This window comes from Beta vulgaris, chromosome 4 (assembly GCF_026745355.1).
Source record: "Beta vulgaris subsp. vulgaris cultivar EL10 chromosome 4, EL10.2, whole genome shotgun sequence".
Lineage (NCBI taxonomy): Eukaryota > Viridiplantae > Streptophyta > Magnoliopsida > Caryophyllales > Amaranthaceae > Beta > Beta vulgaris.
In genome coordinates this window covers 61,070,045-61,090,082 of record NC_079205.1, presented here as the reverse complement: position 1 = coordinate 61,090,082, position 20,038 = coordinate 61,070,045, and the positions used below count along the sequence as shown (strand labels likewise).

At 33.1% G+C, this 20,038-nt stretch overlaps 2 protein-coding genes across 3 annotated transcripts; both read right to left on the bottom strand.

The window, feature by feature from the left end:
- Positions 1 to 2,579: 2,579 nt before the first annotated feature.
- Positions 2,580 to 9,002, bottom strand: LOC104890190 (phospholipase A(1) LCAT3). Of its 2 annotated transcripts, none has more exons than XM_010675583.4 (11): positions 8,538 to 8,998; positions 7,921 to 8,012; positions 7,003 to 7,130; positions 6,735 to 6,870; positions 6,567 to 6,618; positions 6,322 to 6,422; positions 5,664 to 5,849; positions 5,049 to 5,206; positions 3,818 to 3,872; positions 3,504 to 3,557; positions 2,580 to 2,981 (listed from the first exon to the last, which is right to left on the bottom strand). In XM_010675583.4, exons 1-11 carry the CDS (start codon positions 8,767 to 8,769, stop codon positions 2,808 to 2,810), a joined length of 1,368 nt encoding a protein of 455 aa, XP_010673885.1. In that variant the 5' UTR covers positions 8,770 to 8,998; the 3' UTR covers positions 2,580 to 2,807. The 2 variants fall into 2 exon arrangements, with proteins under 2 accessions (XP_010673885.1, XP_048499570.1); XM_048643613.2 differs by having other exon boundaries at positions 2,861 to 3,000; positions 8,538 to 9,002.
- Positions 9,003 to 15,095: 6,093 nt separating this feature from the next.
- Positions 15,096 to 17,924, bottom strand: LOC104890191 (60S ribosomal protein L38). The gene is made up of 3 exons (XM_010675584.4): positions 17,762 to 17,924; positions 15,412 to 15,595; positions 15,096 to 15,315 (listed from the first exon to the last, which is right to left on the bottom strand). The coding sequence occupies exons 1-3, from the start codon at positions 17,762 to 17,764 to the stop codon at positions 15,293 to 15,295; spliced, it is 210 nt and encodes a 69-aa protein (XP_010673886.1). The 5' UTR covers positions 17,765 to 17,924; the 3' UTR covers positions 15,096 to 15,292.
- Between the last annotated feature and the right edge of the window lie 2,114 nt (positions 17,925 to 20,038).

The following is a 20,038-nucleotide window of genomic DNA, read 5'->3' as shown; positions in this document are numbered from 1 at the left end:
AAGTTATTTGAATGTTTGATTTTTGATCCAGATCGAAAAATAAACAGTTGTTTGGTCCGCATTTTCTGAAATATTGATTTTTAGTCCAAATCGCGAATAATTTTCTTTTATGTGTTAAACAGGCCCGTTTATGAGAATTTGGAGTCTAAAGGCGAACCTATATATTAGGGTGCTAATTAGATCCAAGTTATTTGAATGTTTGATTTTTGATCTAGACCGAAAAAAAACACTTATTTGGTCCGCATTTTTTGAAATACTGATTTTCAGTCCAAATCGTGAATAATTTTCTTTTTTGTCTTAACTTCTATAGAAAATTTAATTTTGCAATATTTATATGTATATTTTTTTTTTGATAAATTTCGAATCTCATTTCATTAAACCAAATCAACTATGGAGGCAGCCTCTACTCAAAAAAGGTATTCCCCCACTAGGTGGGCGACAGTTTTAATAGTGCATAAGCACACCCTAAAGAGAGGAGTCCTCCTCCATACAAAACGTTTACATCCTAATCTCAGTTACATGGGACTTGTTACATACAATCAAAATAGACCTGATGGGATGAAACACAATGAAGGATAATTATGATCTGAAAAAAATACACTCAAACTGGAGCCCTTACTGCTTCAAACACACTTAAATCCACGCTATGAAGTCGGAGCTGCGATGTAGTCCTTGCTTGGCCATAGAATCAGCCACAACGTTGGCACTTTTGCGCTTATGAATGATTGAAATATTCAGATCCTTCTTGCACGCGTTTCGTATAAAGTTTAGGTAGAAGTTCATGTTCCAAGGTCCACCTTCTATTACACCATTGAACTGCGTTCGACGAGTCCGATTCGAGAATTATGTTGCATCTTTTCAAGGCTTCTGATGCTAATGTGATAGATATTTTTATGTACTTTTTATGGATATTAATATATTATATCAAAAAGTTATTATTATATTATTAATAGTTATATTTTATATATATTAGAGATAATACAGAGGTGAAATAGATATTTAGATTTGGTGTATAAGAGAAGATGAAGGCACTAGCGGACCCCATATAAGTATACAGGGTACCAAATTGAAGGTATCATCATCTCCTGATTGTTAGATGTTTAGGCTTGAGCTTGTCAAATTAAACAGACTCCCTTCTGGAGTAAAATTGGCTTTGGAAGTTGATCCTTGAATCTGTTGGAAAGTATTCAAAACAAAATTATAAACTCTATGGAGCCTAACTCATTTACCGTTGCAAAACTATGTCGATAGCAATCCAAATTGGTGATGATCCCTTCATTGAAAAGAGTTTTATCATACTCTTTCTTTCCACTTAACATGAAAATCTCTATATCTTTCCATTATGTGATGTACATATATAATTAGCATTAACATATAATTCATTATGCCCGACCCACTGATTCTTGTTCTTGGTCTGCATTGATTCTTTGTGAAAATTTGCTTACAGCATGCGAATATCTTTATGTTGCTAAAAGGACATCCTCCTTGCAATGTTGGTTCGTTAAAGACTTTTCTGACAGCTTTAGAAGGGTTACAAGTCTTCGGTTATTTGGCATTGTGAATGATGTTGTACTTGTAGCTATAGCAATCCGTGATCACTGTCCTCGACTCAAGCAACTGCGTCTCAGTTCATGTGCCTTTTCAGTTGATGCTTCAATATAAAAAATTTAGAAATTGTGTAGTATAGGATTTGATCCCGAGACTTCAAGTACATATACTAAAGTCTTAACCACTAAACCAAGTTGTATTTAATGCTATTGTCATAAAATATTATATTAATAAATGAAACTTTTCTTACCCGGGGCATAGCCCGGGTCTAATAACTAGTTATGCATGATAATGGGTGTTATTAAGAATAAAAATGCAATACTTTTTAAATTTTAATATTCTTTTTATTTTTGAATATTAAGGCGTAACTTTTCGGTATTATGAAAAGGTGGACAACTAGTTAGTTCATCCAAGTATTAAAACTCAGGTAATTATGTTGGACCGAGTGATTGGTTTTTACCTTTTCCTCCCTCACTATTATTCAGCATTTTACTCGTTATAGCAGTATGTTGTTTTATGCATCAAGTATTTAGGATGTAAACCTTGAGGCTGTATTGGCAATCAACTGATTGGTGTTGTTGTTGTAATTGAATCTTAAGGAGTGGTTGTCAATTAAGGTTTATGAGGTTAGAGAATGAATCCATACAAAGAAACACCCTTTAACCAAGGATGTCTTGGCCTAGTGGTTAAGATTGAGGTGCTGTGAACGATAGGTCACAGGTTCGAATCCCCCCAAAAAGTTGTGCCTTTTCTGAAATACATGCGTATCAAAGGAAGTCATATGGATGAGGTCTCTAATTTCTGAGGACTTCTACAGCCGAGATGTTGGAAGGTAAATGCTCTGTCGGTGTTAAAACCCATTGAAAGCCCACTTGTGAGTGTCCCACATTGGAAAAGAGGAGAGCATAAACCACTTTATAAGATTAGGAATTACTCCTCCTATCACCAATTAGTTTTAGGATGGAACCTCCTAGCTTATAAGTGGGCTAAACTCTCCTCCTCCTTAAGTGACTTTGTAGAAAACGCATAGGAGAAGTTAGTACTCCTTTTTACATTATTCATGGAAAAAATTACCCACACATATTAATAATGTTTCAAGATATTTCTCTTCCAACTTTTTCTTTTCGTATACAAATTTAGAATGCAACCTTAAGGGTGATATGAACATGTTTTTTGTTACAAGGAAATTATGGCAATTAACAATGCCTCCTTTATAAAGTTACATTTGCTGCAGTCTACGTGCTATCGATGGTATATGATTATGATACAACAGCATCCATGACTTTGGATGTTCTTGAATGTTTCATATGCTTCGGTTTGCTTACAGTTACACCCAACCATTTCTGTAAAAGCTCAAACACGGCATCGTTGCACAAAAGTGCTCGATGATTAGCAGCAACTCCAACTCTTTCTACAGCAGCAAATCCGTCGGCCTGTTCATAGATTGTGCAACTACATATTATACCATAAACAATAATGTTCCACGATTTAAGCTCGTTTCCTAAGCTACCTAAAGCATTGTAGTCCTTCTGTCCATGAAGTTGGCAATTTTCTGATTTTTACCATCCAAAAAAGCATAGCTAAGCTTTCTTGAACTCGGATATAGGTTATATTCGTACAAGTTGGCGATGTAATCTTCTATTTCTGAAGGGTTGTGGACCTTGTGGCTTTAGTGGCATCTACTCCCATCTCTCGGGTGGGGGGAGGGGGGCGAGAGACCCAGGTTTGAAACTGGGAAAAAGCAGTCTCTGGAAGTACGGAGCTTAGAGGTCTTTACTTGAGATAGGTGGCCGGCCTAGCCCAAATCTAAATGTACGAGTTCAGAAATAAAACCGAACTTGTGATAACCTTGTTTCTTTCTTTTCCCCTTTACCAACTGTTTACTGTTACTGACTCAAAATTATTCAAAAAATGCAAAGTCATAGATTGAAGGGTTGAAGAAACAAAAATCACACCTGTGCGGATTCAGCAGGGACAGTTTCATCACCATCAACATAAGAATATTCAGGCTGGAAGCACAATAAACGAGTTATTAATTGGAAAAATAAATTGAATGCACAATATATTACTCGGATTATTCAACCCAAACTGAGAGAAAGGGACCCCCAGTGCCACACATAAACTTCAGACACCCACAAAAGATGATACTTGAGAGCTTCAAATAGACTAAAATGAAGGCAAAAACAACAGGAAAGCACAAGAATTCTTATCCCAGTAAATGAGCAACATCAACAATAGAAGAATATTATGGAAAAATAAGCCCACTCACCAGTGTATGACATATTTCTGACAAGTCGTCGATAGGATACGTTTCTGAACCGTAGCTGCATAAAGGGCAAATGCCGTGTTAAATTTAAAAGAGTGAAAATTAACATTCAAATATGAGTACATGCATCTTTGGAAAAGGGGGTGACCAGGAGTTTGACAAACAACATTTATTGTGTATGGACTAAAAAAAGTCCTGATAATGATTTATTTTAAGTTTTTAACAACAGATTCTTGAAGTGGGGTAAGCTAGAGACCAGATATATATGCAAATGATTAGAAAAGAAAATAGAGCAACATTATTACAATTTACAACTACAACAGAGATTGGCGGAATCATGTATGATACTGGAAAGATTTGGTTTATCAAGACGGAAATCAAGAAGAGGGACTAGTAGCCTTGCACTTTTTAAATCAGATACTTATCGACATTGGAAGGATTTGATTCATTGAGAAGAAAAAAAGAATGAATTCTTCAAGTTCTCTTCTTCCAAGTTACATTCAAACAACTGAATATAAATTCCCCCCTCCCTTCCCTTCTTTTTCCTCTGAATTCCATTATCCAAACACACTCTAAGGGAGAAGGAAAATGGATCCCTCCATCTTAATTTATGTCCCTTATGTTTCCCCATCCTATGTCCAAATAAGGGAAATTTGATCCTTCACTCTCCATTCCCTTCATTCTCCTAAGAATTTCTCATCCCAAAAACACTAGTAGTTTCAAATTTCCCAAATGATACAATCCCTCAATAAGGAATGTGACCTTCCTAAAGTTTCCTAGTGCAAAACAACCAAGCATCTGCGCCAGATAAGTCTATTTTTTATTAAGAAATCATGGAACTTCGGTAAATGGTATCGAAAGAAATAGAATAGAGAGATATACCTGACGAAACCACCAAAAACTCACCACTTATAAGTTGTAACAGCCAGGTTATGTACTAACATAGAAGCTCCTTATTTCACTAATCTGCTCTCTTGTTTCTCTAATGATGATATATCTGAAATCATTCTGGAGCAACTTTCGGATGAAAGCAAGATATTTGAGATGAACTCACGAGGTATAAGATTTAAGCAAGTAAGATTTCATATAGATACTTCCTTTTTCCCTTCTTCCAAAAGTTTTCTTATTTACCACCAACGACACGACCAACATAGGATAGGCCTTCCAATTACAACTGCAGTCATCACATTTCACAATCCAAAATTATAGCGAGTACTGATAACATGACACTTACCAAACATCAAAAGGGGTGTCAAATGAAGTTCCGTAAATGTTGTAAAAGCTAACTCCTTCTGGCATCTTGGCTTTGTCGAGGAGATGTCGAGTGCCAGCAGCACATTTGAGAATAGCTTTGTTGAAGGGAAGAGCAACCATTTTTCCATTGTAGTTGAGCTACACAGCACAATCAGAAAAAAGTATCAACTAGTCCATCTTATACAGGCAAGTTTGGATTTAAATGGACAGACGTATGTCAGATACTCAAACCTACCAGATTTATATATAAATAATTCACAACTTCAAGAATCCCGAGACTAAAATGTGAGAGTAAAGTAACAAGCAGGTATCAACAGATTTTGGGTCATAATTAAACTGCATCCAGCAGTAGAAAGAGTCGGAAATGATTCTACTCCTATAGCAATAACTTTATATTCTTCCTCCCTGTTTTACCCTCCTTAAGAAAAAGTTTCCGTGACCACTTTAAGCATATCAAGAGAGCTAGGATGGCAACAATCCTTCCATCTAGAAATATATATTGTTCAGCTTGTCAAAATCACATCCCTGGAATGATGCTATCTTAACAAAACCTCTAATTAGCTTCAACTTGTCTGCGTAAGTTTTCGGTACACACCTCATTATCCCTCAAAGCCTCCTCAAAGAGACTGATACTTTCAAGTGGACCATATGATTCAAATTTCGCAGGAGACGACTCATCCTCATCTGGAGATCCTTTACGCCAAACACAGATTTTGGGAACCTCTTTCCACTCAAATTCTGGATTTGGCAACATCTCATAGACTGACGGACACTCTGTCACCTGAAAAGACAAGAAACTTCACATTAACCCGAGGTCACACATCGACCAACAAAGGAAGATTACCATTGATCATATAGGATTATATATTTATATGTGCCAATAAGCAAATCAAGGTCAGATTAGTTTGAAAGATTCAAGGCTCCGTTCTTTTCATCTTTAATAATTTAAGTTTCAGGAAAACTTTAGCTCAGATCAGTTCCAATAAAATATCAGACGAGGACTACATAATATACAACTAAAAATTATCAAAAAAAAAAAACATAATATACAACTAAAATAAGTTTTGATAAGTTTAAACAAGTTCAAAATAATCTCTAAAGTTCAATTGTGATAAGTTGTTTTCGGGTGAAAGAACAAAACCTAGGATACAAACAATGTTTGCTCACCTTTTTTTTTTCCAATTAGTTGACTTCAGGGTGACTCTACGATGTCATTTTGCTGGGAAAATTCAAAGCATGAGATTACTACTTACCAGTTGGTGCATAGTCCACCTTCCCACAAAAAAGTAACTCTCAAATCCTTCAATGAATTGCAGCCCAGTTAAGAGAGCATCATTGATATATCCCGGTGCACCTGTCAAGAAAGCATGCATCAACGCAACTATGATAACCAGGTCCCTTACAGAATCTTCGAAGATAAATCACAACAAAAACTAGTTGAAGGAAATTCTAGTATTCTACAGCCAAGATACTACAGATAGAATGCCAATATAACTACCTTCAAACGGGCAAGCTATGCAGATCCACTTATTAACGTACTTGGAGAATATCTGCAAGATAAAGAAAGATGTATCATCAGAGAACATACCAAAGACATATGAGATGTACAATTGATATGAGAAGTTGAGCTATGGTTCAACTAGTCACCAAGAGAATATGTGCGCACATCAGGATATAGTGCCATGAAACACTTGACCAGTATTCCACCCATTGAATGTGAAATCAAGTTGATTTGTCTTCCTCCAGAAGCTTTATATGCAGTTTCCAGCTTTACTTTAAGACCTTCCATCAATTTGTCGATCCTGCAGGAAACACAGTGAAAATTTTCAATATAAGCACTTAGAAAACTGGTAAAAGTTCAAGTAGAATACAGTCAACTAATGATATGCCATAGTCTATCAATTGAAATTTGAAACATTTAAAACCTGAAATACCTATTGCTTTGCCGGAAATCATAACCATAGCCAAACAAAGTGGTGCCCTTCTCATATCCGCATTCAACAAGCATATTAATCATATCATGGAAATGGTAGACCTCTGTCAAGTGGACACATTTCACAAACTGAAGCATTGAAAAGGACACCTTCATCAGATAATTCAAGAGCCAGCCTACACTATTTCATTAAACATTCACAATCCAAAAATCCACTCCTATCTCAATCCAAAAACATATTGTAAACCAAATCGAGGTTGAAACTAAAGTATGGTGGAAAGATAAATTATAAAACATTATGAAGCAAGTATGCAACATAGAACAGGTATTAGCTTCTAGTTCTTGACTGCATATCAAATTGCCTGCATAAAAAAAAAAAAAAAAAACAAGCCTTCTATGTACGTGGAGTTGTTCCTTTCTTGTTAGCCCTTTAGTTTTTCAAAGAGCATCGAGCTAAAAATGCATAGTGAGCCTAGAGCGACGGCCTATGTATATATTTGGCTAATTAGCAAAGGATCATCTATTGTAATTGGCTAGCCCTTCTCTTACTGAGTAGACAAAACCATATTCCATCCCAATAATTACATCAAATAAACTAACCACAGTCACACTCATACTTCACCATCTTAAGTAATCATGAAGATATTTCGCAAATCAAGCAAAACCGCATAAAAATTCCCACAGCACAAAACCTACCACTAAATTCTAACCATATCCAGCTATTCGCACAAATAACTGGATCAACATAAATAAAATTACAACACAGTGGTATAAATCATCCAAAATATCAATAGCCAATGAAGGATCCACTATATTAATTGCATACAATCCATAATCATGGAAATGATTTCATCAAATGACACTAAAGTGTCATTTAGGAAAAATCTAAATATACTCCCTAAAACATCTTAGTTCTTACCAATGAAGGATCCAATATATCAATTGCATACAATCCATGATCATCATCAGGCACCACAATTTCAGAGTTTTTATCCAATTCCTCAGTATAACCTGATCAAACACACCCAACACTTTTATTACTATTATAATCCACTTAACTTGCTATAAATCAAACACAACAACATAAAAAATGAAACAAAAAAATCCCATAACAAAAAACTTAAATTGTTCATCAAATTCATAACCAGAAAAAGACAAAAAAAAACAAAAAAAAAATTAAAGCACATGACATTGCAAACTTATAAACAAGCAAAATATGACATCAATACAACAAAAATGTGTCCCTTTAGGTGAAAAAAATTTAACAACAGTGATAATAATACAAAACGACTTTATCACACAAAAACTAATTTGTAAGAGAAAACCGACTATATCATACAAAAACGGACTATATCATACAAAAACTGACAGTATATCAAATGAAAACCGACTATATCAAATAAAAACTGACTATATCATATGATTTTCGGTACATAATAAGTGATCGTGAATCCAGTCCATTCAAGTTTTTTTTTTTATATTATAATCATAATAACAAAAAATATAATGATCTAGATTATAGAGAGAGAGAAAGACCAGTGGTGGGATTATAGAGGGACCAAAGTTTGTTCTTGAATTGTAAATCAGCCAAGAAAATCCTGACCCAAACCCGTGTTTGAAAACCAAAGATACTGTTCTTGGATTTAGAGTTTAATATGGATCCACCCATACCCGACACTAAAACAACCGGGTCTCTATCTGCTAACTCGGCCGAGTCAGACTCAGAGACTCGGCTACCAAAGAAACATGGACAAACACTACTTGGCATTTTTATATGTTTTTATGGTGGACAGACTGAAGAAGAAGAAGATGGTAAGCAAAAGTTCTACACTTAAATGGTGTTATTGGTTTTTTTTGGTTTTTGACATTTGTTTGTCTACTTTGCTTTGTGAGTTTGGTTTATTGAAGTGGTAAACTCAATGCATTTTTCCCCCCCTAAAATAAAAGAAACACTCACAATGAGTCAATGCACTCTTGTTTTTTTCTTGTGGTTGGTCCTCCAACCTTCCCAAGTTCTATACTTCTATCGTATTTGCCAAAACAACTCTTTTTCATCCTTGTTCATCGCAAATTAGATGGTACTTGGTAGACACGAGTCTACTATTAAATGTGCGCATCATTTTATATGGTGTTGTTTCGCATTATAATACAACTAGCCTTCATATGCACGCGATGCGTGCGTTCATTTCAAAATTTATTATTCTATTAGATACTCCATTCGTACTTTATTTATGATTAAACTTAAATGTGAAAAATTCAACAGTTAGATTAATTTAGATATATTAATTTGCTAATGCAAAAAAATAAAAAGGTTGTGAATGATTGTTAACATTTATTTTTTGTGAATGAATATTGAACAAAAAGAACAAAAATAATGAGTTGGTTTAACTGAATTAAAGAGTATCAAAGGTAGTGAATGTTCAGAATTTTCATGTGCACGTTATGTATGTCATCTTTTTTTATAAGGTATAAATATTTTGTCCATTTAATTTTTGATTGAAGTATTTGATGCATATACCATTTTAAACTTATTTTAAATGGCAAGTTGGAATGAGAATTTTTAAATGATTTGCTTTTGTAATTTTTTTCATTCCATTAATTAGATCATTAAGGGTATTTTAGTCACTTCAAAAGAGGACACCACACCTCCTCCCTTGGCTTATATAATAGAGATAAATAAAACAACATTCTCAATAAACAAACTAAGTAACATGAAGATGAAAGTAGAACAAAAGAATAATATATGAGACACAATGAATATCTGGATCAGCAATGAACGACAAGAAAAAAAAGATGAACATAAGAGGAAATATATGATGAACAACCATTAAACCTAATGAACTGACAAAGAAAACACAATGAATAAAGAAATATTTGTAATAAACAAACTAAGAAACATAAAGATAAAGGTCAACAAAGAAGAATTGTCGAGATCGATGTTCATAGGAGAGCAGTTGATGTACATTAGTTTCACATGTTCATTGTAGAACAACTGATGTACATTAGTTTCACGCGTTTTATGTTTTTTGGGCTGCGTTTTAGCCCATGTCTATCATTCTAATGGTAGACATACACTAGTCCACCATCTACCAATTATTTGTTCAGTTCACTTTATTCTCATTCTTTATCAGAAAGAATAAGTTTAGGTAAGTAAAGTTCACAACAAGGATCAGGTTTAACCTTCTCAAAAAATAAGTTCAAACTAGTTTTTACCAAGTAATTTATATTTCATTTATTAATATTTTACTTTGAAATAATAACATCAAGTATCACTTGATTTAGTGATTAAGACGTTGGTATATATGCTTGTGATCTCGGGATTGAATCTTACATAATGCATTTTCTATTTTTCTTTAGTGTATGTCGATTACGTAGCATAAAATACTTCAAACGAAAACGTCACGTGGCATCGTTCATTGCTTAGGAACGTCTTTTATATATTAGTATAGATAGGTATAATAAGTTCAAATAAGCAAAAATAATTATTTGAATTAGAATAGGCACAATCTACTTCTATTTACTGAGATGAAAACTAACAAATGATATGCATATTATTCTCATTAAATATAATATTTCCCATATGTTATTTGTGAAATATTTTCTAAAAAAAAATATTTTATTAAAGAATTGATATCTTTCTCTAACGGAAAATCTATGATAATTTTTATAACCCAAGGACTAGTAAAAAGTGAGTGAAATAGATTGGACACTATAAAATAGGCCACATTACGTCTCTTATTTTCGTGTGAGACACTACATATGTATTGGTATTAAACCGACTCATATAATTAAATGGGTTAGAAGTTTGACACTAACCTCGACCTCTTCAATTAAATGAGTAGGCATATCAAGTCAACTAAGTTAAAATATACTAGGTTTGATGTTGTTATAGTAATCTTCTATCGATTCATGTTGAGGATTGAGCTAATTATTGGTTCGATAACTTTTTCGTACGTATTTGAGTTAAATAGGTAAAATTGTATTTGATGTTGAAAATCCTAACAATAACCCAATTCATTCATCTAATTGAATCAACTCAAATATAGGTGTGCAAGTACTGAGGTCATTAAGGCTATGTTTGGGAACATAAGTTGAAATAGAGTTGAAATTAATAATGTAGCTGAAAAACTTAAGCACCTTAAATTGAGATGTTATATTTGATAGCAACTCAATTTCAGTCAATTTTTGGAGTTTAAATAAAGCTCTTATTCCAATTACGACTATTTATTTTAGGTGACTTAAACTTTAGCACCTACTCATTTAAGACGACTTAAATATATTGCCAAATAAAGCCTAAAGTTAGGTAAGAATATTTAAGATGGTTGTTAATTAGTAAATTGGTAGGAAATCTAAGAATATGTAAGATGGTTGTCAATTGGTTAATTAGATTTGGATACGTGCCACGTGCTCCGCGTGGTCCTCGTTTAGTCCTTTCCTCATACTTCCAAATTCTTCTTTAGTCTCTGCCTCTCTGGTCTCCCTTATTCTTTCTTTAACCACAAAAAAAAAAAAAAAAAAAAAAAACTTTTTTTTATCTTTTGATTTGAAATAGAAAAAATAAGAATGCTGATATATTTACACAAGATTTGAAAGTTATTTGATTGACTATCTAATTCATGTGTTATTTGGCTGATATAATTATGAACATTTTTAGGAAGGTTTAGTTTCCATAAAATGATGAAAGTTACTTATTCCGCTCGATAAATATAATTTTTTATGAAACTTCAACTTCATATACTTAACCAAACAATGTTTACATTATTTTTAGGATGTAAAAATACATACGAAATGCAAAAATAAGGAAAGTTATAAGTGAAATTACCAATTACAATCAAACAACACTTTAAAAATTAGAAGTACTTATTACATAATTGACGCAACACTAACATCATTAACCCTAGGCCTCAATTCCTCACTCTACAATAATATACCAGCAGCTAATACACAAGTTAGTAATAAATTGAGATTATGATAGAGAAAAGTTAATATTATCGAAACAACTTTGTTGAGATCCTGAAATCGCCTCACAATCAAGAGGGATTTCTGCTAAATTTGAATTATATGTGTTTGTGATCAATTTATGCAGAATTGCTATCAAATTATACATATTTGATACCAATTTATGTATAGTTAATCTTATATGTGAAGCTCAATTATTGCAATAGAAAAAGAACAGAAAAAGTACTTCCTCAGTAGATGTTTACACTTTCTAAATATGGTTGTAACAAAATAGATGTTACACGTTTTCTAGACGACAATCTCTCTCTATCTCTCTTCTATCATATGAGTTCCCTTTTTTCTTTCTCTCTGCTCTTCAAAAAATTTGCCTAAACGAATATGCTTTTAAAAATATAACATCTATTTTATTACAGATAAAGTATATAATTAATCATTTAGATATACTCCCTCTATCCATAAGCGTTGTAACTAAAATGATTGTTGTCATTACTCATTAGGCACGTAAGTAACTAGTCATTTTCATAACCACTAAGATAAGGATATCCGCAGAATATAGATTGTGTGTGAGAAAGAGAGGGCATCTTAGACTAGAATATCCAAATTCATGATTTTGACAAAACAATACACCTTCATTTTAGTTGTCCAAGTCACGCCAAGGTAGAACTTAGAAGCACATCCATGTACGAAAGTGTGCTAGTATGCAACACATTTAGGATTGGGCTTGGACTTGAGCCTGGATAACACAGTATAATAGGTGATATGAACCAATCAAGGACCTTTGGGTCTAATGGTATGGCTTCCTATCTCCAAAGGTTCGAGGGTTGGTGGAAGCAATTTTCAATATTATTGGGGAGGGAGAGAAGGAGTTCGGGGATTGTTAGGCCTCTGGGTGAGTGGCCCTGTGCGAGGGCGGCGTAGAGGATATTCGTCTTACCACGGGTTCCTGAAAGGGAGGCCAAAAATAAAAAAAAAAGGTGATATGAACCAATATACATAATCATTATGTAAGTAAGAAACCATTCGAATTGAATGAAATATACTCCTCCGTTCCAAAATATAGTACCTGTTTTAATTTTAGGTGTCTCGAAATATAGTTTTCGATTTCTAAATTTAGTTTCACATTTTTTCGTAATTTGCCTAGAAAAATGTCTCCCATCATTTATTGGATTCATGAAGTTAGTCTTTTGCTTGATTATTAAACCAGTGGTTACATTTAATGCTCTTTCACCAATTATTCTCTATTCTCTCTCCTAAAATCATCTTTTTCCATACATCTATTTAAATAAATAAAAAATCTTTATTATCCCTCTTAGATTCTACCTACCATAATTTTCGTGAAAAAATAGAATCAAAAACTTTATTTTGGAACATAGGGAGTATTGTTGAAGAATCATGATCACAAAAATATTACACAAATCGATTACAAAATTAAGAGAAATGCACAATATCACTAACAGGTAGAATTACATTTACTCGCAACCATTCTAACAAGTCATTAAGCAATAACACAACTTTACAGGACCCTAACATGTTATAGAACATGAGCCGGATCAGTTAAGTAAACAATATTACAAAGATCAAAGCTATTAATAAAACAATAACATAAGACTCAAACCAATTTATAAAACAATAACATAAGACTCAAAACACTTTATAAAACAATAACATAAACCAATAAAATAATAAGATACGATCCGAACCATCAATGGCGGATCTTCATTGGGCATGAGCCTAGCCCTCGTAAGTTTTTTTAAAAAATAAAAATAAAGCCTTGTAGTTAAGAGTCCAAAACCCAACATACAAAAACAAGTTACATGGGATCATAATATGTTATTGTGGAAAAATCTGACCTCTTGTAGCAAATCTTTCAAGATCCGCCACTGCGATCCATGAAATGATTCATGAACACAATCAACATCAGCTTTCTTAGTATTTGCCATAACTAAAAATACACGTTTTATTTTATTATTCAAGCACATGAGTTATGTTTTACTCTCTTTTTGCCTAAGCTCGTCAGTCGTTTATAAATGTTACATGTAATATTGAGGCACGAAAGGGAATATAACTTACAAAACATGTGTACATGCATATACAAGTAACACAACTTGATGGGAGATGACATCGCATTATATACTCCCTCCATTTTTTTAATTGCTACATTTTCCTTATATGGTAATTTCTTTTTAATGGCTACATTGTTTACACTTTCCTTATTTGGAGCATGTGGTCCACTAAAAAGTAATAATGTTCTTTTTTATTCACTTTCACCAAAAAGTATTTTTTTCACTTGTCCTTATTTTGCATTAAATGGGTCAGAAAGTACTATCCAAGAAACTTGAAAGTGGTATTGTCAAAAATCTTATGCAAAACATAATGTAGCGATTAAAAAAATGGAGGGAGTATATATACGCACAATGGTAGCATAACTCGGTGTAAAAGAGTGTGTCATGCAAGTCCTTTTCCTCAGGAGCATCGACATCAATATAGCTCGCTAAGATAACTCTCCAACCCATTTTTAGCTTTCTATCTGCTTAAGATCATCGCTTGAAAAATTACTAACAATGGTATTGTCATCGTAGTTCTCTCGATGCTCATGCTCTTAGGGGATAACTTGGAGAGCTCCAATGTTAGCGTAGAGTTGGCTTTCCATTTTCTCTCTCCTTGAAAAGTTCATTAGCAAGCTATTTGAAAAACACCAATATTGATCCTCTAAAGACTGATGTGGAACAACCATACATGATACATCATAAGATTAGCTCTAGAAAAATGATCAGTTGGGTAATTGATACGTATAAATATCAGTAAAGATGAAAAGGATTGCTGTCATTAGGCAAGTAACTAGTTCTAGTCACAACAAAGATATACCCATACATAACCAATAAATTATTCCATTGACATACATACACAATACGTAACTAGTTGTCCAAATCACGCAAGGAAGAAGCAGAAGCAGGTACATCATCCATGTATGAGAGTGTGCAACACATCTAGAAATTGGGTGTTGGGCCACTTCAAAAGAATTCCCAACATGAACTCGTGCAAATCAATTGATCAAGTGTAGGACTAGGAGTATGGAAAACATTCAACATATAGCCAACATTAAGGCCAAACATAACAAACTCTTCATACAAAACCTACAGAAAAACAAAGCCATTGTATTTCCTGCAAAATCGCAATAATCCGAGTGACAAAAGCACCTACTAATAATACTCTTTTCTCCGAAAAACAGAACTTCTTGACATGAATTTCTAAACTCATGCAGCAAAAAAAGTATAGAAAAAAGCTCGATCAGAGTCTCGACCAAAGGTATCACACTCCATAGTTCATGTAATCTACAAATCCTGCACGCTCAAACCTGCCAAGATAGGTAAATCTCAGTACACCAATGGAACACAGAAGAAAAAAATAGATATATTTGCCAAAGGTAACGGATGACATATAGAAAGACTACCTGGGGGAAGAGATTGCTTCAATTTGTCGGCCTTCTCGGAATCAAACACACAAAGTGTGTATAGGTACTTGGAGCAGCGAACCTTGAACTTCACAACATCCTTGCTCCTCTTGATCTTGACTGATCGTGCATCCTTCCTTCTGGCAGTGAGAAGGAAGTCCTTGATCTCGTGGATCTGCTTCGGCTGCCAAATCAAACCCAAACATAAACCATCAAAGAAACGACCTAAAAACATGTCATAATAAGACAAGGTGACCAAGTCAAAATATGAGACTGAATATTGCAACTCAAGATCATCAAGTACACACACGTTCATGTTTGTGAATTTCCAAAACTTGACTGTTTAGCAAAACCCTCATTTCCTCTTACAAATATCCACCCTATATGACATTCAAATCATCATTTAAGGAGTGAAAAACCAAAGAAAGGTTTTCTATTAATGTGAGTCTAGACAGGGTAACCAAACAATGACCTATTGGAATGCCTTCTTATGCTAATACAACAAATAGATGTATCCCCAATTGACACAAAAGAAAAGAGTCCTAGATGCTCTCTTCCCCAATATATTCAAAAGTGGAGTTCGATTTTGCGTCGGCTCATACATAGCGCCCATTTCGAAGTGGCGCTAGTAATCAGTATTTCGACGCACCATATTGAGTTATGTTGTATTGAACTTAACTAGATCAAAACACCAAGCTATTTATATCAACAAACTTTTATATCTAAGCACGACAAAGCAACTCATTGTTTCATAATAGGGTAAACACTTTATTCAATTTATATATATCATTGATAGTGTGCTCGAGTCAACATTAGAACCACCAAAATGCATATATTCCCTATCTTTTGGTACTATTCAAATAAATACATTCAAAAGGCAACACAACAGCTATTTCATCAAACAATGAAATGACGGACAACTGAAATTACTCGTTAATGACTGTAAATGTATCCTGATTGATAAAAGAAAGAGAAAGCACCCTCTCTCTGAGAAAGTCAAACATGGAGATCAATTTTGCGTCGGCTCATACACAGCACCCATAGATTAAACTGCCGGTAATCAGTTTATTCGACGCAGAAAGAAATCAAAATAAGAGGAACCAGATTATAATTACAAAAATCAAGCATTTATTTCATCACAGCACTTTAATAATCAACCGGCAAGCCAAAAGTCATTTCCATCAATTGAACTAACCAAGGGATGGGCAACTGAAATTAACCGTTTAAGTTGATTATTGAATTTATCTAGTAACAAATGTAATCCTGATTGATAAGAGAAAGAGTAACCACAACCTAATTCTCAACAAATCCAAACATGGAGCTAATTTAGCGTCGGCTCATACAGAACGCCCATAAATTACAGCGCTAGTAATCAGTTTATTCGACGCACTAAGAAATCAACACAAGAGGACCTATATAATAATCTCAAAAATCAAGCATTTTTCTAAAATTCTAATCACAGCAGTCCAAGTCTCCAATAATCACTGGCAAGTCAAAAGCTATTTCCGTCAATTGAACTAACCAAGGGACGGATAACTGAAAATAATTGTTCAATTCGATCATTGATTTTAACTAATGATAAATGTAATCCTGATCGATAAAAGAAAGAGTAACCACAACCTCGTTCTCAACAAAACCAAACATGGAGCTCAATTTTGCATCGGCTCATACACAACGCCCAGTTTTTAAGCGCCACACCAGTAATCAGTATCTCGACACATTATATCAAGTAACTATATCCAACCAATAAATCAAATAAAAAGCACTGACATCATAATCAACAAAACTACAATAATCAAACAAGTTTTCAACATAATAACAAACAAAATCCCTTTAAACTACTCCTAAAACGTATACAAATTTATTAAAATCCAATCTCAACAACAAAAAACCCCATTTTTTCAACATTAGCTAACCAATTAGAGTAACATTTACCATCATCAAAAAGCTACCAATCAACATTAAGAAATTCAATCAAGTTATTTCTACTCAGTCAAACAATCAAATGCCAACATTCAATCATTGAAAAAACACATAAATGCAAATAATTCATCCATTCAATACAGAAAATTTCAAAAAAAAAATGAACATAAATCCACAAAAATTCAAATGTATAAATTAACTCGACCCATTTTCTCCATTTAAGCTCAAATTCAACATCAATAACACTAAAAATGAAAAAACTTCCAGCTTCTCAATTATACAAGACTATAAACTGATGAACAATAATCATAAAGACCGGAAAAAAAAATCAGATGCTCTATAAAATCGGGTAATTTCGAGTGACAAATTCTAACAAATTAAACAGGAAAATAGAGTGTGAATAATGAAAAAAGATAAGAAATTTTACCATTTTTGTTGAGCTTGAAAATCCCCTCTGCCGAATTAAGCTTTTGTAAAATTCTCTCTCCTCTGAATTTCCGGCGGATGAGAAGTATTTGTAGGGTTTGTGTTACATATGAAAAACCCTAGTTTTAGAGTTTGCTGATTTTCCAATTTTGTCCCTCTATCGAAAAGAATGGTATTCGTTTTTTTGGAGTTAGATTGATGACCATATTGGTCATTTTCTCTTATGACATTTTTCAGTTTTTAGCCCAATGATTTGGGTGTGATATTGATCTGGACTTTTGGTATTGGGCGTTGGTTGATCCATTTTAATATCATTAGTAGAGAGTACAGGTGATCAAATGTAATCTTGGCTCGGCCCAGCTCGAAAATGGATAAAAAAAAATCTGCCTGTTTTTTTTTTTGAAGGGTTTTGAGTGGCTCAAAAATGGTCTTTTATTATAAAGTAAATTGTCCGACCCGATTTTTGCCGAAAATAGTAGGTTTGGGGTAAACAAAAAAAATGCACCAAAACTTTCGTTTGCCTTACATGGTGGGTTGATTTTTTTTTTTTATGCATTAGTGTAAAATCTATACACACTACAGTGTTAATTTTGCGAGATATAAAAGTAAAACTAGTTATTGATTTAGATAATGTGGCACTCCCTTCGTTTCTTAAAGATCTTCCCTCTTTTCGTTTAAGTGCGTTTCCAAAAGATCTTCCCTCTTTTACTTTATTCCTTATTTGAATTTTTTTTTCCCCTTTGTACCCTCTCATGTCTCTATCATATGGCCCACCATTACATTATTAATTCAATTTTACTCTCTTTCTCTCTCCTACTTTAACCTCTTTTCATTCGTTTATGTATCTTAACCCCTTTCTCTCTCCTACTTTACCCACCCACACCCCACACAAATTAATTTTCATTGGTATCTGTAGTAACGGTAACAAGGAAGATCTTTAGAAAACGGAGGTAGTATGTGGTATGAGATCATGAAAAGTAAATATTTACATTCGATAAAAATTATATTTCTCAATTTAATAAAATATATTAGGAAAGTCAACAATTTGAATCACTTCGTTAAGAATGAAGTTCCCCATAGTTCAAAATTTCAAAAAACATGAAAGAACTGCTTTTGTCAATGCAAATATTGGAGTGGAAGAAATTCAATACGAAAATATAACAAGAATTGTTATAATAACCAATTTGAGTGAGTGACTCTTAAATTTACTTTACTCCTTGTTATGTAAAAATAGAAGTATTACAACATGAGTAACCCTTTAAGTCTCGAACAACTTCTATGTAAAGCTTGTGGGTTGTTCCAATAAATGGATAGTACTCATAGTAGTACGACATTTTAGTTCTTTATAAGTCAATAAATATTATCATATTATAGATGTATGATGTTTAACTTTTATCTATCATTCGTACTTTCGTGTGAGTTAATATGCATTTTTTACTTAGCACGTGTGACGTGCATGTGTATTTATGTTAGTGAAGTCTCAACATACGTAATACTAGTTTTTTGTGCACGCGATGCGTGCGATGATATTTTTAGGCCTAATACTAAGTAGTAAACAAACTGAAAATGCAAGTTAGTTGTCAAGCTCACTTCCATTTTGTGAATAAGATTCTTGCATGTTCTTTTTATGTTGTTATTCATATTTATGATTTTGAATAGTTTTTTGTTTCTCAAGTCTTATATGCGCATGTTCTTTTATAATCAGTATGATGTTCTTTACTAAAAATCATCATGTTCTTTTTTTTGGTTTTATTCATTTTTGTAATTTATAATAGTTTTTGATATGGATTTCAGTAATTTCTATATGATCCCAAAATTGTAACCGAAAAGTATCAGACAAATTTCAGTTTTTTTTCCTTGTCTAACTTCTAAATTATGATTTCACAAATTGATATTTAAAAATTTTCATCATCATAAATGTTCACACTTTGAGTTTCAATTATATTTGAAATGAAAATTTAAAATTTTCATACACGACCTGATTTTGCATGAAATGGTCATATTAATTTTTTTCCTTTTCTAAATATTAACACTTTGAGTTTCAATTATATTTGAAATGAAATTTTAAGTTTTTCATACGCAATCTGATTTCGCATAAAATGGTCATTTTTTATTTTTCTCCTTTTTAAAATTTTAACTCTTTGAGTTTCAATTATAGGTGAAATGATATTTTAAATTTTTCATACACAATCTGATTTCGCAAATTAATGTAAATTTTGTTTTTTAAAAATGGATTTTTGCAAAAGTTGTTCGCAAAAAGGTTTGATATTGTTTTGTT